General features: G+C 39.9%; 1 protein-coding gene across 4 annotated transcripts in view; it reads left to right on the forward strand.

Annotated features, from left to right (window-relative positions):
• UNC5D (unc-5 netrin receptor D) overlaps window positions 1-25,761 on the forward strand; it is a 605,139-nt gene that overhangs the window by 459,217 nt on the left and 120,161 nt on the right. For 3 of the 4 annotated variants that reach the window (XM_043893835.1, XM_043893837.1, XM_043893836.1), the window contains exons 5-6: window positions 23,365-23,545; window positions 24,418-24,585. In XM_043893835.1, coding sequence (XP_043749770.1) covers window positions 23,365-23,545; window positions 24,418-24,585 — 349 coding nt within the window. The remainder of the gene's footprint in view (window positions 1-23,364; window positions 23,546-24,417; window positions 24,586-25,761) is intronic. The other variant, XM_043893838.1, reaches the window with a different exon arrangement.

A 25,761-nucleotide genomic window follows, 5' to 3' on the forward strand; every position in this document is an offset into this window, starting at 1 on the left:
CATTTCTCATCATTTCCCTCCTTAATGGAGTAATGACTTTCTATCTTTCTATCTTACTGGAGTAATGACTTTCTAATCCCCAGTGTCATCAGACACCTTCCACATAGATGCCAGAATGATTTTTCTTCAGCAAAATTCCTTTAGTTAAAATCCATCACTCAGCCATAAAAAAGAAGGAAATAATGCCATTCGTAGTAACACAGATGGATGTAGAGATGATCATACTAAGTGAGGCAAAGACAAATATCATATGGTATCATTCATATGTGGAATTGAATTTTTAAATGATACAAATGAGTTTATTTCAAAACAGAAACAGACTTACCGTTATTAAAAAACAAAAACCTTTGAGTTACCAAAGGGAAAACATGGCAGTAGTGGGAAGGGTTAAATCAGGAGGTTTGGATGAACATATATACACTACTGTATGCAAGATAGGTAACCAGCAAGGACCTCCCATGTAGCCCAGGGAACTAACTTTACTCAATATTCTATGATAACCTGTAAGAGAGAAGAATCGGAAAAAGAATGAATATATGTATATGTATAACTGAATCACTTTATACCTGAAAACACAGCATTGCAAATCAGCCGTGTTCCAATAAAATTAAAAATTAAAGGCAAAAATTGGAAGAAAAAGAAGTCTGTCCATGTCAGTTTAGTGCCTTCAGGGTTGAGATCAAACTCTGAGTGGCAAGCAGAACCCACGTCCAAGCTGCAGTTGTTCTGGTCTCCTCTTTTTGAACAGTTGACTCTGCATCACAAGTGAAACCGTGGGAAATGATGTGTTTCTAGAACCTGCTCCCAGTCAGCGCTGTCAGTGTTGAGACGTGTCCAACTGTTCATGACTCCATGGACTGTGTGGAGCCCGCAAGGCTCCTCTGCCCATGGAATTTTCCAAGCAAGAATGCTGGAGTGGGGTGTCATTTCCTCCTCCAAGGGATCTTCCCAACCCAGAGGTTGAACCTGCATCTCTTGCGTCTCCTGCATTGGCAGGAAGATTCTTTCCCACTAGTGCCACCTGGGAAGCCCCAGAATTTGCTACCACATTACATTAGTTTATTGCTTCACTCTTCCACAAAAGTCCCTCCATTCAGATTCATGTTTAACCTCCCCAACTCCCCGTGAGGTAGAGAAAAGAAGGTACTTTTCTTTCTCATTTTACAGAAGAATAGGGCATTAACTCTATGCTGACATAATAATAAGTACTATGCAGAAGTGATTCTTGAAAATTCTTATGTAGATTATGGAATTTTTGAATTATAGGTGGAGAAAGTGCAATGTAAGCTTTTACCATCCAGCAGACTACTGGTCTTCTGCAGCTAACATTCAGCTGATTTTTTAAAAATTTATTTTATTGAAGTATAGTTGATTTACAGTGTTAATTACTGTTATATAGCAATGTGATTCAGTTATGCATATATATATACATTTTTTCATTTTCTTTCCCATGATGGCTTATCACAGAATACTGAACAGTATTCCCTGTACTGTATAGTAGGACCTTGTGGTTTATCCATTCTGTGTATAATAGTTTGTATCTGCTAATCCCACGCCATCCCTCCTCCCCTTTGACAACTGCAAGCCTGTACTCTATGTCTATGAGTCTGTATTTGTTTCATAAATAAGTTCATTTGTGCCATATTTTAGATTCCCCCTATAAGTGATATATGATATTTGTCTTTCTCTGTCTGACTTCACTTAACATGATAATCTCTAGGTCCATCCATGTTATTGCAAATGGCATTATGTTACTCTTTTTTATGGCTGAGTAATACTCCACTGTGGGCTTCCCAGGTGGCGCTGGTGGTAAAGAACCCCCCTGCCAATGCAGGAGATTTACGAAACCAGGGTTCAGTTCCTGGGTTGGGAAGATCCCTTGGAGGAGAGCATGGCAACCCACCTCAGTATTGTTGCCTGGAGAATCCTGTGGACAGAGCAGCCTGGCAGGCTACAGTCCATAGGGTTGCAAAGAGTTGGACACGACTGAAGTGACTTAGCACGCAGGATTCCATTGTAGACGTCTACTGTGTGCCCTTTTTATCCATGTATCTGTTGATGGATATTTTGGTGGTTTCTATGTCTTGGCTATTGTACATAGTGCTGTTGTGAATATAAAGGTGCATGTATCCTTTTGAATTATAGAGTTGTCTGGATGTGTGTTCAGGAGTGAGATCACTGTATCATATGGCAACTCTATTTCTACCTTTTTGAGGACCCTCCCTACCGGTTTTCATAGTGACTGTACCAATTTACAGCTGATTTTTAATGACGTGTATACCCATTTAAGATACACATATGTACATTTATTTTTTCCAAAATAAATAATCAAATATTTAATTCCCAAGAATATGTACTTTTTATCTTTTGACAGTTTTGATCATGACTTTCCTTTGTTGATTGTGTTAATATAATTGACTCTCCAAGTATTCTGAGATGAACCTAGGTTCACCACCTCTTTCCCAACAACAGTTTATGGTACACTAAGGCTTGCAGGGTGATTTTAATTTTTTGTAAATATATGTCCTCAAAGCAGTGAGTAATACGGAAAGGTGGGTTTTTTTTAAGGCAAATAAACTGCTAAATATACTATATACAGGCGTTGTAAAGTGATAGAAAAATGAAGGATAGAAGCAGAGAGAATTGCAGACTAATCTCTACATTGTGCAGGAAACAAGTGTCTCCCCTAGTGATATTAATGGAATATTGTAAGCTCATTTCAGTACCAAAATTTAAATTAAAAAGGGAGGAGGAGGTTATGGAGTAAAAGCTGTTGAAAAATCTCATTTTCAGCAAGTTTGAAAAAAAAGTCATGAAGCAATTTAGTTTATTTTTTAAACATTCCCTGTAGTGTTGTGAAGACCAAACAGCAGTTTTGAGCTAGTTCATAAAAACCAGAATGCAAAGACGAGGAGGAGAAACTCAAGAGAAAAGAAATAGGAAACTGTCCAACTTAATTGACCAGGCTGATTAAAATGAGAAACATAAACACCCTCCCCAAATGAGAAAATGTTAGATGTATAAAGTCACTTCTTTTTAGATTCCCCTTAGAATGTTTGTAATCCATGAAACTATTCGTGTTATTTAAAAAATAAAAACAAATGAAAAACTCAATTCTGTTAATGAAATTGTATAGGCAACTGAAGTTAAATACGACATGTGAAAGTAATATAATTTCATTTAAATGTCCCTCCATGAATTTAGAGCTTCAAGTTTTAACACAGTGACTCATTATCCATGATCTACCACATTGCAAGATTATGCAGAAGTCATGAAGTTGTCTAAAATAGCTAGGTAAGGATAGCTATGAAGATAAAATACGACATGGGACAGTCACTTAGTCTTCTAGCCATCTAGAAACAGATTGTTTTTCTTGTTAATGTATTAGTTTATGGAAAAGAAAGATGCCATTTAAGACAATTTGTTTCATATCTTAGAGACTAGGAGTATTAGAAACCTTTTGGGAACATATATTTGTTTGTTCAATGAAAATAAGCTTTTTTTCCTGCTTAAAAACATAAAATGGTGGTAAAAACATAAAATGGTGGTAAAAACATAAAAAACATAAAATGGTGGTAAAAAATAGGGTAAACTAGATTACGCTAAAGTAACAAGCAACCTGGAAATCTCAGTGGCTTTAAAGTAACAAAGATGTGTTTATCACTCATATTACATGTCCATCACATGTCAGCTGGACATAATTAATATTTATTTAATATTTATACATTTATTTATTTATGGGCACTCCTACTGCAGTTCCAAGGTTGAGGGAATAGCCATTCTCCAAAAACTTGTGAGCTGTTATGGCAGAGGGAGAAAGAGAAAAGACAAGAGTATCTCAATGCAGGAAATGAAATACTCAGGCCTGGAGAAGTCACTTGCACTAACAATGCATTGGCCAGAACTAGTCAGATTAACCCAACAAACCAAAAAGGGACCAGGAAGTACAGCCCTCCTTGTAAAGGAGATGGCCAGATATATTTGGTGAGTAGCTCATACTGAAAATTAAATCAATCTAGGAATCGCTAAAGAAAGCCTTGATCACTGAAAATTCCACTACCCAAACAACATTTGGTGAACTGCCTTCCAGATAGTTATGTGTCTTTGAATATAAAGATAATAAAAATATGGTTTTATGATCTAATTTTAACAATAATGCATCATGGAGATATTTTCCATTTTATTAAGAAATAAATTCATCATTCTTTTTGATGGTTGCATAGTATACTACCAAGTAAATGTGCATAATTGATCTGTTAATGAAAATTTAGATTGTTTAGTTTCTTCATTATATACAAGGCTGAAATTAACATCTTAGCACACTATTTCTGGATTTTTAGTGATGATTATTCAATTGGATGCATGCTCAGTCACTCAGTCATGTCCAACTCTTTCTGACCCTTTGGACTGTAGTCTACCAGGCTCCTCTGTCCATGGGATTTTCAGACAGGAATACTAGAGTAGGTTGCCATTTCCTCCTCCAGGGCATCATCCTGACCCAGGGATCAAGCCCATGTCTTCTGCATTGCAGGTGGATTCTTTACCTACTGAGCCATCCAGGAAGCCCTTTTCAGTTGCAACCAGTGGGAATTTGCATTAGATGATACAGTATTTTCAGTTTAGGTAAAAATGACAACATTAACCTGCAAAAGGGATATACTAATTGTACTATTTTATTCTGTAACCTAAAGTCACTGAAAACATCTATTTTTTTACACTTTTTCCAACCCTGTATAATTTCATTATTCACCAAAGTGATAAGCTAATATCTCACTTTCATATTCATTATTTGTTGTTGTTCAGTCGCTCAGTCATGTCTGACTCTCTGCAACCCCACAAACTGCAGCACGCCAAGCTTCCCTGTCCTTCACTAACTCCCAGAGTTTGCTCAAACTCATGTCAATGGTTGGAGATGCCCTGCACCTATCTCATCCTTTGTTGTCTCCTCCTCCTCCTGCCCTCAGTCCTTCCCAACATCAGGGTCTTTTCCAGTGAGTCAGCTCTTCACATCAGATGTCCAGAGTATTAGAGCTTCAGCATCAGTCCTTCCAATGAATATTCAGGGTTGATTTACTTAAGGATTGACGGATTTGACCTCCTTGCTGTCCAAGGGACTCTTAAGAGTCTTCTCCAGCACCACAGTTTGAAAGCACCAATTCTTTGGCACTCAGCCTTCTTTAAGATCCAGTTCTCACATCTGTACATGACTACTGGAAAAAAAACTGTATCTTTGACTATATGGGCCTTTGTCAGCAAAGTGATGTCTCTGCTTTTTAATGCACTGTCTAGGTTTGTCATAGCCTTTCTTCCAAGAAGTAAACATCTTTTAATTTCGTGGCTGCATTTACCATTCACAGTGATTTTTAGAACCCAAGAAAATAAAATCAGTTACTGTTTCCACTTTTTCCTTCATCTGTTTGTAATGAAGTAATGGGACCAAAGGCCATAATCTTAGTTGCTGAATGTTGAGTTTTAAATGAGCTTTTTCACTCTCCTCGTTCACTCTCATCAAGAGGCTCTTTACTTCCTCTTCACTTTCTGCCATTAGAGTGCTGTCATCTGCATATCTGAGGTGGTTGATATTTCTCCCTTATTAGAACAGTTGAAAACCTTTTCATATATTAGCCCTCTATTTGTATTTTTCTCCTCTAAATAATCTACTTGAGTGCTCACCTCATTTTCTATTGGAATACTTGTTTCCTATTGATTTTAGCATGATCTTTGTATATTAAAAAGCAGACTGGTACATTCAGTACAATCTGGTAGAACACACTAACCAGCATCTATTTGTATTGGGTTGGCATCACAGTGTACAAAAGTTGCAAAATGTATTTAATATCTCCCTTGATCTTAGGATAATAATACTTTGTCATATGTTACAAACGTTTTTCATATTTATCCTCGTGTATGACATTTTGGGGTATATAGAACTTTTACATTTTAGTAGTCAGTCTTTATGGTTTTGGCTCTTGTGCAATGCAAAAATCCTTCTCCACTCTAAAATCACGAAAATATTATCCCATGCTTTCTTATGGTATTTCTGTGGCTGTACTCACTGTGTTTTTTAATATTTTATATGCCTGAAGTATGTTTTGCTGTAAGGAGTTAGTCAGAGATACCACTTTATTTTTCAAGTGGCCCACTGACTTTGGAGAAGTTTCAGTGAATATCACGGAAACTGAACAGAGGAGGACAGTGTAGGTTTATTATTATTATTTACATTTAAAATAACAAAGAGTGGAGTCCTTTAATTAGCATGCTGTAGAAGGAACTTCATGTTCATATGGAGCCTGGGTCTTAACTTATATTTGCCTTTTACTCCAATGGTAGTTTTTAAGTTCTTAAATATTTTTCTCTCTTGAGTTCCATGACACATACATTTCTGGTTTCTCACTTGCCTCAACCTCAGCAGTGTATTTCTGCAGCCTCTTCTTTGCTCCCCTGCTACTTTTCTTCAGCATTTATCTTAAACTCTTTCATCCCCTATCTTACTTCCTGCATGGTTTATATGTACCTATAACCTTGGATACAAATTGTGCTGAAGACTGTGGAATAAATATGCCCCAAAAGGTGTTGACTATATAAGTGTGGCACTGGAGAGAGAGCTGGGTTGAATGTTTATTTCAATGTCTTATGTACATCATGTGAGTGAAAGTTGTTCAGTCATGTTAGACAGTTTGCAACCCCATGGAATAGTCCATGGAATTCTCCAGGCCAGAATACTAGAGTGGGTAGCCGTTCCTTTCTCCAGGAGATCTACCCAACCCAGGGATCGAACCCAGGTCTCCCACACTGCAGGCAGATTCTTTACCAGCTGAGCCACCGGAGAATATAACTAAAGGCATCACTGAGTTAATTATTTGAGTACTTAGCCTATTTTTCCACTGCCATCCTTATTTGGTTTTTCTTTCTGTTTTGTTCTTTTGGTTTCAGACTGCTCTTTTTATATTAGGGACTAAGGGGAGGTTCAGTCAGCCAATATCAGTGCAGCATCTGAAAATGACCTTTTCACCTGATATTCTCTGTGTCCCTTCTGCAAGTCAGATATATGTGCACCAAATTTTGATTGCCCTCTCTTTAAATCTTAGTTAGTTCAGTCGCTCAGTCGCGTCCGACTCTTTTCAACTCCATGGACTATAGCACACCAGGCTTCCCTGTCCTTCACTATCCTGGAGTTTACCCATGTTCATGTCCACTGAATTGGTGATGCCATCCAACCGTCTCATCCTCTGTCATCCCCTTTTCCTCCTGCCTTCAGTCTTTCCCAGCATCAGGGTCTTTTCAAATGAGTCAGCTCTTCGCATCAGGTGGTCAAAGTATTGGAGTTTCAGCTTCAGCATCAGTACTTCCAATGAATATTCAGGACTGATTTCCTTTAGGATGGACTGGTTGGATCTCCTTGCAGTCCAAGGGACTCTCAAGAGTCTTCTCCAACACTACAGTTCAAAAGCATTCATTCTTCGGCATTCAACTTTCTTTATAGTCCAACTCTCACATCCATACATGACTACTGGAAAAACCATGGCTTTGACCAGATGAACCTTTGTTGGCAAAGTAATATTCTCTTTTTTTTTAATATGCTGTCTAAGTTAAATCTTAAATCAGTCACAAATTTCTATTCATTCTATGTTACCCTTTAACTTATTGTTAAGTCTCTCTATTGTACAGACATACCTCATTTTATTGAGCTCCACCTTATTGCAGATAATGGGTTACGGGGTTTTTTGTTTTATTGTGGTTTTTTTGCAAATTGAATCTTAGTGGCAATCCTGTTTGCTCATATAATGGTTATTGTTTTTTAGCAATAAGGTATCTTTTAACTAAGCTGTGTATATTATTTTCTTAGACATAATGCTGTTGCACACTAACAGTCCACAGTATAATGTTCACTTTTATATGCACTGGGAAACCAAAAAATTTGTGTGACTCACTTTATTGTGAAATTTGCTTTATTGAGGTGGTCTGCAGCCAAACCCACAGTATCTCCAAGGTATGCTTGTATACCGATTATAACTTTATAGTTCATCCCATCACAGCCTCTCAGTGATCTTTCTGCTCCTTGCTTTCCCTGTCCCTCCATCCCACATATTCTATACATCATATCAGTTAAGTTCAGTTCAGTCACTCAGTCATGTCTGACTTTTGTGACCCCATGGACTGCAGCACACCAGGTTTCCCTGTCTATCACCAACTCCCGGAGCTTGCTCATACTCATGTCCATTGAGTCGGAGATGCCATCCAACCATCTCATCCTCTATCATCCCCTTCTCCTCCTGGCTTCAGTCTTTCCCAGCATCAGGGTCTTTTCCAATGAGTCAGTTCTTCACATCAGAAGGGTAAAGTATTGGTACATCAAATCAAGTCTTCTTTTTAAATTTATTTTTAAATTAAATTTAATTTAATTTAATAAAATAACAGGTGCAGTTATGTCACCTGTCATCAGATCTTTTTCAGTGAACCCCTATCTTCAGATGATGAGATTCAGATATTTTAGTGTCAGGCAGGTAAGGAAATCTATCCTTCTATAACATCTGCATGAAAAAATTCAAAAGCTAATTCCATCTGTTGAACTTGAAAAGCACCTTTGAATCTTACAAAGGTAGGTGCAAAGTAGATGGCTAAGTGTGAGACTAAGGTCAGGTCTCTGAACTGAACATAATTTGGGAATGTTCTTGGGGCCCCAGGAAGTATATACTTCATGTTTGGATAGAGAAGAAGCCAATGAAAAAGAGCATGAGTGGGCAGAGGACTGCAAGGAGAAAACAGGTGGTATCATCAGAACCAATGGAGGAGACAGTCCAAAAATGACTCTTCCTACATGTCTGAATGTGAGAGTTGGACTATAAAGAAAGCTGAGTGCCGAAGAATTGATGCTTTTGAACTGTGGTATTGGAGAAGACTCTTGAGAGTCCCTTGGACTGCAAGGAGATCCAACCAGTCCATCCTAAAGGAATCAGTCCTGGGTGTTCATTGGAAGGACTGATGCTGAAGCTGGAACTCCAATACTTTGGCCACCTCATGCGAAGAGTTGACTCACTGGAAAAGACCCTGGTGCCTGGAGGGATTGGGGGCAGGAGGAGAAGGGGACAACGACAGGATGAGATGGCTGAATGGCATCACCGACTCGATGGACATGGGTTTGGGTAAACTCTGGGAGTTGGTGATGGACAGGGAGGCCTGGCGTGCTATGATTCATGGGGTGGCAAAGAGTTGGACACAACTGAGCGGCTGAACTGAACCCCTGAAGGACAAGGAAGAATACAAAACAGTTTGCACTAAATGTAGTGATATGGGGAACATCAGTGAAATCAGCAAGAGTGATTTCAGTGAGTTGATGGGGTGAAAGTCAGACTGAAAGGTAATGATGAGGGGTGACTAATTGCTAAAAATTTCAAGAGAGATTCCTGTGAAGCAGAGAAAGGAAGGGTATTGTTTGCTTACTTGTTTAAGATGGCAGAATCTTGATCATGGTGAAATATTTCATTCAGTTCTTTCCTGGTGGGTATTTTCTTAACTGTAAAGAAATAGTTAACAATGCCCACTTTACCAAGTGGTTTAAGATGTGAAAGAACCCAAAATAGCATCTGATGCATAGCAGACCATTAATATAAATATGTTAATCTCTCTTATCTTCTCTTCTTCCCCTGGTTCAGCTCCACTGGGCCTTATCCTTGTATGCAAAGTAAAATCCAATGCAGTTAGTTACAATAGAAATCCTTCGTCTTTCTTACTAACCTGCCATCTCTTGAGTATCTCTTTTTCTTTTCTTTTTTTAAAGTACAGTTGGTTTACCATGTTGCGTTAGTTTCAGGTATACGGGAAAGTGATTCAGTCATCTTTACAGATTCTTTTCTGTTACAGGTTATTGATAGATACTGAATATAATTCCCTGTGCTATATACAGTGGGCTTCCCAGGTGGCTCAGGTGGTGAAGTGTCTGCCTGCGATGCAAGAGACCCGGGTTTGATCCCTGAGTCGGGAAGATCCCCTGGAGAAGGAAATGGAAACCCAGTACTCTTGCCTGGAGAATGCCATGCATGGAGGAGCCTGGTACGCTCCAGTCCATGGGGTCACAAAGAGTTGGTCATTGTTTAATTTATATATAGTAGTGCATATCTGCTAATCCCCAAAAGTGAAAGTGTTAATCGCTCTGTCGTGTCCAACGTTTTGCAACCCCATGGACTGTAGCCTGCCAGGCTCCTCTGTCCATGGAACTCTATAGGCAAGAATACTGGAGTGGGTGGCCATTCCCTTCTCCAGGGGATCTTCCCGACCCAGGGATCAAACTCATGTCTCCTGTGTTGGCAGGTAGATTCTTTAGCCCTGAGTCACCAGGGAAGCCCCAAAGCAGGGGTAGGAAGGGATAAATTGGGAGTTTGGGGTTAGCATGGGCTTTCCCAGTGGCACAGATAGTAAAGAACCTGCCTGCAATTCAGGAGACCCGGGTACAATCCCTGAGTCGGAAAGATTCCCTGGAGAAGGGAATGGCCACCCAGTCTAGTATTTTTGCCTGGGAAATCCCACAGACAGAGGAGCCTGATGGGCTGCAGTCCATGGGGTCACAGAAGAGTTGGATGTGACCTAGCAACTAAACAGCCACAAGCCCTCGCTTTTACCTTCTGTTACTACAGCTTGTTTTTCTATGTTTGTATGTTTTTCTTTTATAAATAGTTCAGTCTCTTTTAGAAATAGTTCATTTTTTTTTTCATTTTTTTTAGATTTTGCAAATAAGTTATCACTTATGATAACTTACCGTATGATGTTTTTATCTGACCGACTTCACTTAGTATAATAATCTCTAGATCTATTCATGTTGCTGTGCATGGCATTATTTCATTCTTTTTTATAGCTGAGTGATATTCCTCTTTAATGTCTGTTTTCCTAGGTGCTGGGCACATTGTATTGTATACAAGTATACTCTTGACTCATTATGCTGAATTGCCTTTTCACAAACATTTGGAGAATAAATTCATTGCTTCCTGTGCAAAATATATTTGACTCTCCTGGCCTCTTTCCAGGTTGGCAAGGGTTAACCAGGCAGCAGGTTCTATTAATAACAGAAAAGCAACATGGAAACAATAGAAATAGCAGTGGGGTTACCTTTGCAACGGAGGGACATTACATTTGTGCACAAAGAACTTTTGTTTGAAGCAGGTAATGACAGGCTTACTCTCTGTTTTGTTCCTAATCAATATTTTGGAGAGAACACGGGAGGTGATGTTAATCACTGTCTGCAATGTGAAAGCACTATCTGAACCACTGATCTAGAGAAATTATCCATACAAGACTTCAGAGTTTGAATTTGGCTATTTTACACTTGAGTTATTATGCTAAGCATGACTTTTTTTTTTTTTTGGTACTGCATGTATTTTTTCCTCTTTCATGGTGGCTTTGTGTCTGTCAGGTAAAAGGAGACTTATATGGAGTGTACAGTCATCAAAGGGATACAAGATGAATAAGCACACAGCTTTTTTTTTTTTTTTTAAAGCACCATTAACTCAGTGGCATCTACCTGGGCCGTAGATGCACTTAGCTGATTTCATTTTGATAATGCTGTAAGCTGGGCTCTGATAATTGCCTTCTGTAATTGGAACAAATTTATGATTATGCTAATTCATTCTCAGCCAACCCAGTATATGGAAGCTCAGCTCATCCATATCTGTCCCTGCATTTCCTTTGTAGATCATTACATGATTAGCCTTTCAATGTGGCTGATGGAAATATTTTTATTCTGAACAGATCTGGTTTCTCCAGTGGTGTGTGTCTATGTATGTGTCAGTGATCTGCGTTTGCATTTCCAAATTGCATGTAACTCTGATACCAGCTTTTAAAACCAGTGATGATGTGAACGTTTTGAGTCTTTAATGCTTTAATCCTTACTAAGATGGCTATTTTCTCAGCACTTGAGTATATAGTGCCTGGTAGTAAGGAACAGAAAAGGGGAACTGTTAATTAAGATCCCCTCACCACCACTTTAAAACCTGATGCACATACCAGAAATTGGTATGGAAGGAAATGTGAATGCAGAGACTGTTTTGAGTCTCTCTGAAAGCCAACTCTTTGTTGTTGTTATTGTTGTTGTTTTATGGCTGTTTTGGGTCTTTGTTGCTGCGTGCGAACTTTCTTTAGTTGTGGCGCGTGTTCGGGGACATGTGCTTCTCATTGTGTTGGCTTCTCTTGTTGCAGAGCATGGGCTCTAGGTACGCAGGTTTTCAGTAGTTGTGGCACGCGCGACATGTAGGATCTTCCCAGACCAGGGATCCAACCCGTGGCCCCTGCATTGGCAGGCGGATTCCTAACCACTGGACCACCAGGAGAGTTCCTGAAGGCCAACTCTTTGTAATCTTGTTAAAGAGTTCTTCCCATCCTAAAAATAATCCTTTAAAATGAAGAGGCAAATGCTACTATGTTTTAGGTCACTCGTTCAGATAGCCAATGCAGTTTTCAAAGCTTAAGAAGCTTTGGAAGCATCTCCAAGGTATTGCTTTATCAAAGGTTCAAAACCAGAATTCCTTTTCCCCTAGCAGGTGAGAGAGAGCAAATGTAGAATTAGCAACGAACGAGATCCATTCCACGAGGGAGAGCCTAGCTGAAAAGCTAATGGTAGCACACCTCCTTTATGAATCATCTTTTGATTGCACATCTCTTCCCATTCTCATTTTTATGCTTCATCTGTTCAATGTTGTCTTTTCCCTCTGATCATCACTCGTGTAAATGCTTTACATTAATGTAAACACGTCTCATTTCTCACTCATGACAATGTTACAGTTTCAATAAACAGTTGATCAGGGTGTTTACTTTCCCAGAGACCATTTACCTGTCAAAATGAATTTTTTAAAAAATAACATGAGGCTGCACTTGACTTTCATGACTGAAGCAGGGAAGTTAAAGGACAACACTGATCTGACTAGAGACATAGAGTGTCGGAACATAACATTCTCTAATCAGAATTCAGGCTTCTACAGAGGAACTCTTGTCTGTCATTTCATTCAGCATCCGTGAGGGTGATTCTGTCTTTGATTATTAGGTTTCTCTCACTTCACAATTAAGCTGAATTTCTACCGCCTTTTGTGATGCATAATCAGATAAGTGGAGCTAAATGGCAGAAAGTGCAGAGTAGGAGGCTTTAAAGTCGATCTATCCAGTCTGGAAAGAAAAGGAAGACAAAAACGGGAAACATGAGAGTACTGTTATAAATAACTTGAAGGAAATCATATCAAGGAGAGAGGGGAGGACAGGTGACATCTAATCTGAAAGTAGCAAAACAAGTGATGGCCTCAACTAAGATGAGAAGGTAATTGGCTCCGTTCTGAGTAGAGGCATGTCACTCTATTGTAATAGTTAAGTCCCAGGTAAGACTTACTTTAGGATGCCAAGCCGAATCACAGGAAATGTTAAGGAGCCAGCCTTCGTGTGATCAGCAAGACAAGAAAATGGCTGATGCTCTGTGGCAGGAAACTGATTTGAAAGCTACAGCTTCTAAGTGTACCATTTTCCAGGTGTGTTGCTTTAGGTGAATCATGTAGTCTGTAAAATGGGAAGAATAAGATATTTTTTGCCTGCCTTGGAACTGTCATGAAGATCAAATGAGATAAAGTATTGGGTAGCAGTGTGTTTGCTTTCGAGTATAAAGACAGTGACCATCACCTCTGTGAGTTCATTTGTCTTTTCTTCACGGTCATAAGATGGCTGCCTTAGCTTCACAATTGCATCCATGCCTAACCAAATAAAAGACCTGAAACACCTATCCCTTTTCTTAGGAAAGCTATTTGCTAAATATTATAAGTTAATTTCCTCATTATTTATTTCCTATAAGTCACCCAACAGATCACTGGCCTTCTGAAGTATTTTAAGACTGCAGGCTGTTATCACAAAGATTTTATGGATTGTTTTCATTCATTTCTGCTCATTGCCCCAAAGCAAAACCAAACACCAGATAACTGGGAGAGGACTTCCATAAATTCTGAATAGTTACATAGGGACAAATATTAAGTTTGAATAAGTTTTATATGTTAAAATAGTTCTGGCTACATTCTGAACATTTTGACATGTTAATATAACCAGAATGTGTGCATTCAAATAAGAGCTGGCCTTTAAAATAACCGTCTGGGAGACAATGTATGTATTCAACAATGTTGCTTTTGTCAAGATATTTTTTGCATCCCCCTGTCCTTAGGGATGATCATAAAATTCCCAAATATATTTTTAAAATTATCTTCAGTGGTGTCAGTCCTCTGTATTTCAATGTAATTGTGCAAATAGCATGGGGTCATTCCACCCAAATCTGGAAAATAAGATGGATGACTAAACACAGTGGTTAAAAGCAAGACTTGAAGTCAAAACTTAGATTTAAATTCTGGTTCTACCATTAAAAAAAAAATACACACACACACACACACACACACACACACACACATATATATACTTGGGCAAAGTACTTAATATCCTTGTTGTTTACAAAATGGAGATGGTAAAAATGGTGTCCACCTCATAGAAACATTTTAACAGTGAAATTAATGAACATACGTACAGTGTTTAAAAGAGTACTTGGCATGTGTGTGTGTGAAGTTGCTTCCGTCATGTCTAACTCTTTGTGATCCCATGGCCAGGCTCATCTGTCTATGGGATTCTCCAGGCAGAAATACTGGAGTGGGTTGCCATGCCCTCCTCCAGAGGATCTTCCCAACCCAAGAGTCAAACCCATATCTGTTTATGTCTCTTGCATTGGCAGGCAGGTTCTTTACACTTGCGCCACCTGGGAAGCCCCCTTGGCACAGAGTATACAAGAAATGCTAGGTCTCATTGTTTTAGGCTGGGAAATATTCATTGATCAAAACTCATGATGTGACTCATGATGTAAATGAGAAACGTAGTGGTTAGACCAGTATGCTAGGTGTGGAAGTCAAGGGCTCCCCCGGGGTCCTCTGGAAGCCCCTCTTTACCTCTGCCGGGCCCCCTCCTCTCCACCCCTGTGTCCTTGGGTGCCATATCCCATTTACCCCGTCCCTCCCCCCCCCACAACTGAAATACATGCTCCAGCCGTCTCATCTTCTCATTTTCTCACAGAAATCCAATCATACTTGTTATTTGGTAGGATGACAACTTACCAAAACATTTGAGAGGTTATATAGGGAATGCCCCTATTGCAAATGACTGTGACTTTCCAGTGTTTGCCTGGCTGGACCTCTCATCCCCACTGGTGGGCTGTCTGTCAGACAAGGTTGCCTTCCTAAGCCATCCTTAGTTGTAGTGGGGAGAAAAACCATTTATTACTCTTATATAACTCATACCTTGAGCAAATACATGAAATTCAATATGAGACCCTATGGAGCCATTATGAAATATTAGTGGTTCCCCGAATATATTTAAGAACAACTACGCTCAAAATGTCTCTCTTCCATTTCATATCTAGACTCCACTCTGGGATTTAAAGCAAAAACTAATATCCCCTTCCTAGGCCCAATCCCTGAAATACAGTTTGAAGTTGTATGTGTGTATGTATAATCACACCAGTCTCTAAACTTGCATATATGTTAATTCAGACTAAAAGCTCTATTCAACAGATGCTATTGAATATCCTCAAAAGAAGGCTGTATGCATGTTATAGGAAGATTTAAAATATTGTTTTTGTTCTTAAGGAACTTGCCACTTAAGATGACCCCCAGGCAACGAGTAGATGAATTAAGAAGCTTCTAAAATCAGAAATCTGAGATTACATCTTTAAGAGCAGCTCAATTTTACATTTCCTTTAGCAAATCCCAAGAGGACTGGAACTGGGGGGATAAGAACACTTGGTGAAACTGAACGTGTTCGTCGCAGTTGTATCCAACTCTTTGCGACCCCATAGACTGTAACCCACCCGGCTCCTCTGTGCATAGAGTTCTCCCAGCAAGAATACCAGGGTGGGTAAGCTATTCCCTTCTCCAGGGAATCTTCCCTACCGAGGGGTCAAACCTGGGGCTCCTGCATTGTAGGTGGATTCTTTACCATCTGAGACACCAGGGAAGCTGAGGGGATAAGAACACTTGGTAGATGACACCAGCTCATGGCCCCCATTGGCATTTTCTATGGGATGTGAAGGAAGAGTGTTCCAGGTTGATACTCTCTAGGACTCAAAGGACAACAGGCTTCGGATCCTGCATAGGAAGAGAGCTGGCCTGTTAACGTGCCTTTCTCTTTCTAGTCTAGATTTTACACTTTTAAATGATTAATAACAGCACTCGCCTTCTCATGCTCTTATGGAATATTAAGAACGAGAACAGGAGCATTAGAATCTGACACGCTTTCTGATGGAAATAAACCTTTGGGTGTAAAGTTTATCTGTATAGATATACAGGATGTCTGACAAAAGGTCAGAAGAGGCGAAATGTCAAGACTCATGCAAACATTTTCAAATGTGACCCAGCTCTCAGATAAGCTGATCACCCATGAAGCATCGATCCATCCCTCTTCCAAAGGAGGCTGCCTCCCCATTCAATTACACTATGCTGCCTATTGTTGCAGAAATCTATAGGGTTGTCAGTTATGTTCCTTCTCTCCCCAGCTAACCAGAATGACAGATCAGGAACTCGCTGTCTGGCATGAAGTCTTAAGTGTCTTTGAAGGTCTGTTTATCCAGATTTGTTTATAAACTGGAAAAATCTACAAGCTGCAGTCCATCTGCACATAACACTATGTTAATGAACTCATGTGTCCGGCAAATCCGTAAGCTCATTACCTCTAAGTAACTGGTTTCTTCACACACTCCTAACTGGGATTATCCATCTAAGCTAAATAAGTAGAAACCAGATGAAAAAAAAAAAATTTTTTTTTTCCTCTGAAGATGTGAACACCTTGCACCTTCCCAAATGTTAAGTCTTTCTGTCAAAGAGCTGACCTATTAGCATGAGATCATTTGGATCAGTGATTTAAAAAAAAAAAAAATGTCCGTTAGCCTCAGGGTGGTCAATGTATTGATCCCATACAGCTAATTTGAAAATGTGTATTGCTTTCTGTTAAGAGCTTAATTAGGGCTTTGTTGGCAACTTCTTGTAAAATAATTTCTGAATTTAATACTCATGCCCTTATGATACTTGCAGAATACTGTATAGAAGTTCAAAAATTCTTAGATGCTTGGCAGTCATTTTTATGAAAAAACATTGACAGTGGCCCATGATACATATGAACCAGAGCATTCTTGAATGATGGGGGAAGCCAATTTGCTGAAAGGAATTAAATTCAGTGAAGTCTTCTTTGTGGTGGAGCTCCCAAGAGGCCAGACAGCTCTTATGTTAAGGTATCTGGAAAAGAGAGAAAGAAAAGTGAATCCCCATGCAGTTTATGGATGTGTTTTGTTTGATCCTCACAATGTATTTTGTAATGTGTGAGTCATCATGTTAGAATCAAGAAATAGTCCATTAAAATACACAGCCCTGGCTTCTCAAGAAAGATGGAAGATCTAGTTACTTGGATAGCAAGGAGATCAGACCAGTCAATCCTAAAGGAAATTGACCCTGAATACTTATCGGAAGGACTGATGCTGAAGCTCCAATATTTTGGCCATCCGGTGTGAAGAGCCGACTCATTGGAAAAGACCTGATGCTGGGAAAGATTTAAAGCAAAAGGAGAGGAGGGCAACAGAGGATGAAATGGTTGGATGGCATCACTGACTCAATGGACATGAACTTGGGGGAACTCCAGGTGGTGAGGGACAGGGAGGCCTGGCATTCTGTAGTCCATGGGGTGGCAAAGTGTCAGACACAGCTTAGCAAATGAACAACTGGTTACCCTGGTCGCCATAGTCTAAACCTACCTGGTGGCTGCCTTTTTTGTACAAATCGTGGAATCTGTGTTTTTTCACCGGCAGCACCGGGTCCCCATACATCTTGACACTGAAGCTATGTACTCCATAAATGTGAAGACCGCTGTGATGCATTGAAAGCAAAAAAGATTTTAAAGCAAAAATGAGTTCACGGTCATTTTTCATTGCACTATCATTGTTAATTTTTTAAAATACTCATGTCTCTATCTAAAGTGGGAAAAAACAAAAGGAGACAGAAAAGTGATAACATGTTTTAAGAAAAATGAGAGTGAGCTCATCTCTTCGAGGGAATGAAGAATAGGCCCTTGTCTTTAATATGCAAACAACGCGCGTGGATGTCTTGCACCCAGCGCCTCATCAGTAATTTATGTTACTTCTCTGGCCCTCAGGAACATCGAGTTTGCAACTGCTGCTGTAGGAAATGCTTTTTTTCTATTATCTTATTTATTAAACTATTCTGCATTAGGAGCACTTAGCTCATCAAAAATGTTTTAACATTTCTCTAAGTGACAAAAGCATAAATCCAAGAGCAATTCGTCACTTTTATAAGCCCAGAAAATACCAGACTGATTTTCTCATAAAGATCCTGCCATCAGTTAAATGGATAAACGATTAGTGTACGAATAAAAAACAGCCCTGCAGTTAGTGGTAGTAACGTACCCATTGTTTGTAGACATAATTGGATTGATGGACCTCAGTCATGACACTGTAAACACCAGTTACGCCAGAATGTATATATCCTAAGATACCTCATTTGTCCTAGGTATGTTTTTTGGTTTTCAAGCTGTGTTCTGGGGAAACCCAAGTAGCAGACCATTGTACAAGTTCACGGTGCATGTGGGTGGATGGGGGTAGATTGTATGGCAAGGATCAACTTATAACTTACGGCCCAGGTGTGCTGAACATTTCCATGGGATCTGTTGTGTTTTTTTTAAATTTATTAATTTTTTTTTTTTTTTGCCATGCTGAGGTCTTCTTTGCTGTGTGCAGACTTTCTCTGGTTGTGGCGGGCAGGGGCTTCTCTCTAGTTGCTGTGCATGGGCTTCTCGTTGCGGTGGCTTCTCTTGCTACAGAGCACAGGCTATAAGCATGCAAGCTATACATAAACACACAATATTATTTTTCAGATTCTTTTCCCTCATAGGTCATTATACGATATTGAGTATAGTCCCCTAAGGTATACAGGTTTTTTGTTGTTTTTTTTTTTCTTAAGTCACCAGTCATGTCTGACTCTTTGTGACCCCATGAACTATTTATTATATATAGATAGATAGAAAGATATAGATATATATAGTGTGTGTGTATCTGTTATTCCCAAACTCCTGATTTGTCCATTCCCGCCTTTCCCGTTTAGTAACCCTAAGTTTGTTTTCTGTGTCTGTGAGTCTATTTCTCTTTTGTATATAAAGTTCATTTGTATCTTTTTTAAAAATTTCTACATGTGAGTGATATCATTATATATATATATATATATATATATATATATATATATATATGATCACATATAATATACCATGTGATCAGATAAGCTTTAATTTGAGGAAACAGTCTATGGCTAAATAGAAATTTGAATACTACTGTGCTATGCAAGTAAAAGACTTTTAGAAGCTAACGTAGTTGTTTTTCAGATTAATAAAGACCTTTTCCTTTATGTGCCACAGTTAACCACCAGGAAGATAAAAAAACAGCTGCCCCAAGTCTTTTTTCAAAACCTCTGCAGCATATTGCATTTTCTTCCAATCATTTTTAAAGAATATGTATGTTTGTGATTTCTTTTTTTGTTGTTTTTACAAATTTATGATTGCACTAAACACACAGTTTTGCAGGTTGACTCTTTCATGCATTATGAGCATTTTCAGTATTTTCACTAGTTGCAATCATGACCTTTAGTGCCGTACAATATTAAATTGAATTATTGAATCATGATTTATTTAAATAGAGCTCTGCCATACTTTTTTCCTCTTTCTTTTTTGCAACTAAAAATAGTTTATTGTGTTTAAATCCTTGTTTGTAGCCCTGATAATTTTCTTCGGCAAATTCTTGAGATCACAATTACAAGAGCAAAAGACTTACTATCTTTAAGCCTGTTAAATGGAGATAATATTAGGAAGAAAATTAAAGCAGGACACAGGCAGTGAGGGGACCTTGCTATATTAGAGAAGGATTGTCAGGCAAGACCTCTCTAAGGAGGCAGCATTTGATTAGAGACCTGAATGAAAGGTGGAGTTGAGCCTTAGGGACACTCGCAGGCGAGGCCTCCCGGGCAGAAAGCAGAGGAAGCAGCAGGTGTTAAGGCCCTGAGGTAGGACCTTGCTTTGAGTTTTCTGGAATAGGAAGGAGCCCAGCAGGGCTGGAGTAGAGTGCGCAGAGGTTACTTGGGGAATCTAACGTGGGAAGTTAACTAGGGGGCAGACCAAGAAGGACTTTCTTAGCCATGGTAAGGATGTGCAGTTTTGTTCTTAGTGAAGTTCAAAGTTGTAGAAGGATTTGGACCCAGAAAAGGATATGACCTAATCCCTTCGTGGAGAATCCACGATGGAGGCAGGAATGGAAGCGCCAGACAGACCATAGTTGAGAGGCTCTTAGTGTCTTCCAGAAACGAGATAATCATAGAGCAGCAATAGCAGAAATGCCTGGTACTCTGTAAGTTCAATTAAAAACATACTGTATGTGTGTGTGTGCCTGTGTACATTTGTGAAATTTTCGTTGTGACTTTTTGGGTAGGAACAATGTCATTATATTGTTGTTCACCTTTTTTTTTTTAAGTGGTATAGAATATTTATTGAGTTGTCTAATTAGCGTGTGTGTTTTCCATCTTATTGTGGATGACATTTTATCATCAACTGATACGAGAGCATGAGTGATTCAGATTGTAACCCTCAGATCATCAGATTATTACCGTTTTATATGTCAAATCTGTGGCAAATATTTTCTTGGTGTGTTGACCACTTCATTTTGTGCATGAGGCATTTTTATATAAGTTTTTAATTTAGAACCAGACCTCTGCTTAATGATTGTGGCTTTAATTTCCTCTGGGCCCAGATTTGCTTTGGAAAGCTTTCTTTGATTTCCAGGTGCTGGGCCTACTTTGGTTTCTGTTTCGAGGGCCACTGCCCCCAGGGTCATTTCCTCACTAGGAATGATTTACTTATGGACCATGGCCAGACTTTCCCAACTTCCTGACCAGCTGTTTGTAGGGGAAGGATGGAAAAAGAAGATGACTTAAGGTGGAGACAGGAGGGAATGGCTTTGTAGGCGCTAGAAATGAAAAGGGTAGGATATTAACAATCAGAAAACCAAACAGTTTGCACTCAGAATTTCTGGACCAGGAGGAGAGTGGAGTGGAACCAGAGCTCCCCAGACCCACTTTAAGCTGACCGATTCGTTCTCTCCAGTGACAACAGCAGTGATGGTGGTTTAAAAAACCCAATCCAGTTGGCTTAACATAAATAAATGTTTTATCACAGATATTGGCGACAACTCTTACTTTCTGGTGGCAATGTGGATTTACTTCTTTTCTTATAAATTTATTTGTTTGGAGATTCTGGGTCTTAGTTGCGGCATACAGGATCTTTTTAGCTGCATCATGTGGGATCTAGTTCCCCGACCAAAGATAGAACCCAGGCCCCCTGCATGGGGAGTGCAGAGTCTTAGCCACTGGACCACCAGGGAAGTCCCTAGATTTACTTGTTTCCATCTTAACCATTAAATGTAAGGTCCGTGGAAGAAGAGGTTATGCTGGGTTTGTTTATCTCGCTTTATTCAACTCTCTGATGTTCAGTAAATGTTGGAGTATTTATCAGTTGAATGAATGAATGGCTGGAAAATATGCAGAGTTACTGGGGAGTGGAGGATATTTTGTAATGGACTTGTGGTCAGATGGTTTTAAAATTGGCTCCACTGTCCTGCTTCATTAAACAGAGCAGTGCTTTTGGACTCTGCTTTTGGACATCATTAGTTCTTATACCCAAGGCTGGCACATGGTGATGCCTTGAGGAGCTGCTGGGGTTGGTCGTCAAGCTTGCCTCCTTACTTCATGGTCCTGCATCATGTTGCTTTTTCAGCTCTTGTACGTGTTTTAAAGCAGTTCTCAGATCTCTTTTGGCTATTTTGGCATCATTTTCTTTTCTAAAAATCTGCCTCATCTTGGATTGATTTTGGATTGACTGATGACTTTTGGTATTCTATACTCATTCTTGGGATGGTTCTTGGGATAAATATTAAAGTATCAGTACAGGTTTTCTTCTAGTAAATAAATCCCTTTTAATGGAAGCCAAAAATATTTATTAAACCAAATTGCTAACAGGTGTCACTTGATTATTGGAGATAAATTATAATTGTTTACATTTAAAGATGAAATGAGACATCTTCTAAAGCCAACTTTCAATTATCTATGTTAGTGGTGGGCAGGGTATGTGAAAAGAACCAGATGCATGTACTTCCATGTGTGGTCTTTTTGGTATAGTGACTGCTTTCTTGGTTAAATTACAGTTTTGATATGTCTGTTAAATTCCTGTGTATAACACATAAGAACTAGAACTAAATGGTTCTTGTCAAACAGGAGCTGTGTACGGTGCTACCAAGATGGCACGAGGTAGTGGAGATGTTGTTTAGATGTAGAAGCAGAGGATGGCGTGGGGAAGGCAGGCAGCTGGATGGGGAAGCCTGGTCTGCTTGATGAATTAGGGGATATAGGGACAGTGTGCCCCAGCTTCTGGGAGGGTGAAGATCCAGGGAGCAGAAGGTCCCATCTGTGGCTTCCTCATGTGTCCAGGGAAAGAGTACTTTCGGCCAAGGATAGGTTTAAGGTGGAACTGGAAAGAGAGAAATAGATACTCTAGGAGCAAGCTAGAGGAAACAAACCGGAGATGGGACTAGTCTATACTCGGAGGATGTGAAAAGTGAGGTCCTTTGGAAGGAAGGCTGGGGCTTAGATGTGTCGGGTATCTGATCTGACCTAAACATCTGTTGAATCACTAAAGGAGTAACATAAACGATCACCAAAGGAACATGTCCCTGAAACCAGGGAGCGTTGAGATCTGAGTTTCATTTCTGTGTTTCTGAGTACCCAAATCTATGTTGTTGTTTAAATGCAAACAATATCAGCTTCAAACCTTGTCTGACAACATAATATCCTCTCTGCACAAAGTCCAAGCTCTACGTACATGTGTTGCTTTTTCTGATCTCCATTTTGGGCCAGTTACTGGAGTATCATCATCATCATCAGAGTTGTAACACGATGAAATATAATGAAATGACCTAATTACAGTCTTTTCTCTCTTCTATTGCATTTTTAGAAAATAGGTCAAAGTCGATAGGATGCTTATATTCTCTTCCCACCTCCAGTTTATTAACTGGAGTATTCATGTCCTGAATATAGCAAATGAATGAAAAGGATGGTGTATGGGATAAAGATTAAAAAGATAGCATTCATGTTGCCATTCTGTGTGTTATGTACATCTCTGTCCCATATGCTCTAACCACTCATCTTCCGATTCCAGAAACGTGTGTGTGTGTGCGCGCGTGCGTGTTAATGACTTGTAATCATTTCTGACTTCTGATAGGTGGAATGGCTGAAAAACGAGGAGCCCATAGACTCTGAACAAGATGAGCACATCGACACCAGAGCAGACCACAACCTCATCATCCGGCAGGCGCGGCTCTCGGACTCCGGGAATTACACTTGCATGGCGGCCAACATCGTAGCCAAGAGGAGGAGCCTGTCGGCCACAGTGGTGGTTTATGGTAAGACCAGCCCAAAGGCCCGGAGTGGATAGAGAGGATAGAAAGCAGAGGGGTAGAGGGAGGTGCATTTCCTTGGAACTTTCTGTGTGTAGCACTGAAGGGACTCTGGCGCTTTTCCATTATAGCGCCATCTCCTGCCTCATCCCTTTGGCAGGTGACGCAGACCCCTATAGCTGAGAATGTGTTTGCTCTTTCATCCAAGATTGGACTTCCAGGGGACAGTGAGTGACATTTTCAATCTATTTTCAAAAGAATTTTAAAAGACGTTTCTTTGCCTCCATTGTGTTTACATTTGAAAAGAATTGAGGTGGGCAACTTCCGCTTCCCACTCTTCCCAAACCCAACATTCACCCCATCCTCCCCAGACCTGCTATTCGCAGTTCCTCTTCTGGCATATGAAATTCACCAAAAACAAACATGACTATTTGCTGAATAGCTCAGCTAATGGATAAGTGAAATTCCCAGCTATTGAAGTAAGCACTCCCTTCCACAATAGAAGAGCCCTGGGATTTACGTTTGAAGCACTGAAAGTTAATAGAAATTCAGATGCTGTTATTTTCTTCTTCTACTCTGGAATTTCAAGTGCTGTAGAGATATGTTGATGAGTTCTTCCTCTGGTTCATCATTTCCTTGCAAAGCAAATTCTCTGCATCCTTCCTATGGTCTACAGAAGAGTAGATCAAGAGATGGAGACTAGATCAGCCCCACAGTTGCCACACAGTGGGGCAGCCAGTGAGGGTCCCCGCTGGTCTCTTGGTCCCTGGATGCCCAACTCACAACACCTGGCAAGTCGCTTGCACATAGTAGGCAATCAGTAAAAACCTCTTTCCTTTTTTTTTTTTTCTTCTCCCCTCCCCATTTTTCTCTCTCAGTGAATGGAGGCTGGTCTTCCTGGACAGAGTGGTCAGCCTGCAATGTTCCCTGTGGGAGAGGATGGCAGAAACGTTCCCGGACCTGCACCAACCCAGCTCCTCTCAATGGTGGAGCCTTTTGTGAGGGAATGTCAGTGCAGAAAATAACCTGCACTGCTCTCTGTCCCGGTGAGATATGCGTAGATTTCCTTTTCCCTTCTCATCCACCACCACGATTGAGCTGGTGTGAAGCTTTCAGTAGAACCTACCTGCCCAAAGTCAACATCTTCCGGGTTCTTGGAATGGAGTGCTTGTCCAGAGTTCTGACGTGGAACTCATTGTACTAGCAAGAACATGGGTGAAATACCTCTATATGGGGGCATAGTTTTTCTCTTCATACTCAGATTACCCTAGACACTCAACATCAATAAGCCAAATGTTTTTATGTATTTTTATACTATCAGTGTTTGGTTGGGCTAAGCCATACCCTTCTCTCCTTGGGTTCTCGCACTGTATAGTGTTCATCTGTTTAATAGGGTGTAGTGAAATGCCTTTGAGCACAAAACAGGTACCAAATACTTGCCCTTTTATCATCAGTCACCATTCAACTAACCTCATCACGTTTGCCTTTGCATTTAAGACAATGCAATTGGCAGAGATTGCATCACAGCCATTTCTGTTTTGCATTTGGGCTATGATTGCCTTCCTTTCTGAATAGAGGCTTCATTTACCAAATATGGCTTTTTACAAGTTCTTTTGCTCATCTTACTGGCTGTAACCCAATTTATACAATGAGAAATAGATGAGCCAGAAGATGACTTTCTGAATGGGAAGCATATCCTCCCATTGAGAAATAAATGAATCCTGGGTCTCACACGCATGATCGAACATTAAGTCCAAGGATGCTGGACCAGAGACTTGTGTCTTTAAAATTGCAAATCTAGTGCCACTCAAGGCTAAGGCGAGGCTTTTGCCTGTGCTTGGAGTTTCATTTTGAATTTGTATTCAGTACACATTTATTGAGTGCTTACTATGTGCGGGCACTATGCAAGATACATTTACACAAACAATGTCCTTTAGTTTTGTGTTGTGAGTTTTATGATTCCCCAGTTGACAGAAATGGTAAAGTCAGGCTAAGTGCTTGCTTAGGGGTGGCTCAGCCAAAAAGTTGACAGAACCAAGACAGGGACTCAGATATTTTGATTCAAATTTAGTATTTTTATTTTACCCTACACTGGGCTTCCCAGGTGGTTCAGTGGTAGAGAATCTGCCTGCCGATGCAGAAGACACAGGTTCAATCCCTGGGTCAGGAAGATCCCCTGGAGAAGGAAATGGCAACCCACTCCAGTATTCTTGCCTGGGAAA

Source organism: Cervus elaphus, chromosome 32 (assembly GCF_910594005.1).
Source record: "Cervus elaphus chromosome 32, mCerEla1.1, whole genome shotgun sequence".
In the NCBI taxonomy this organism is placed as follows: domain Eukaryota; kingdom Metazoa; phylum Chordata; class Mammalia; order Artiodactyla; family Cervidae; genus Cervus; species Cervus elaphus.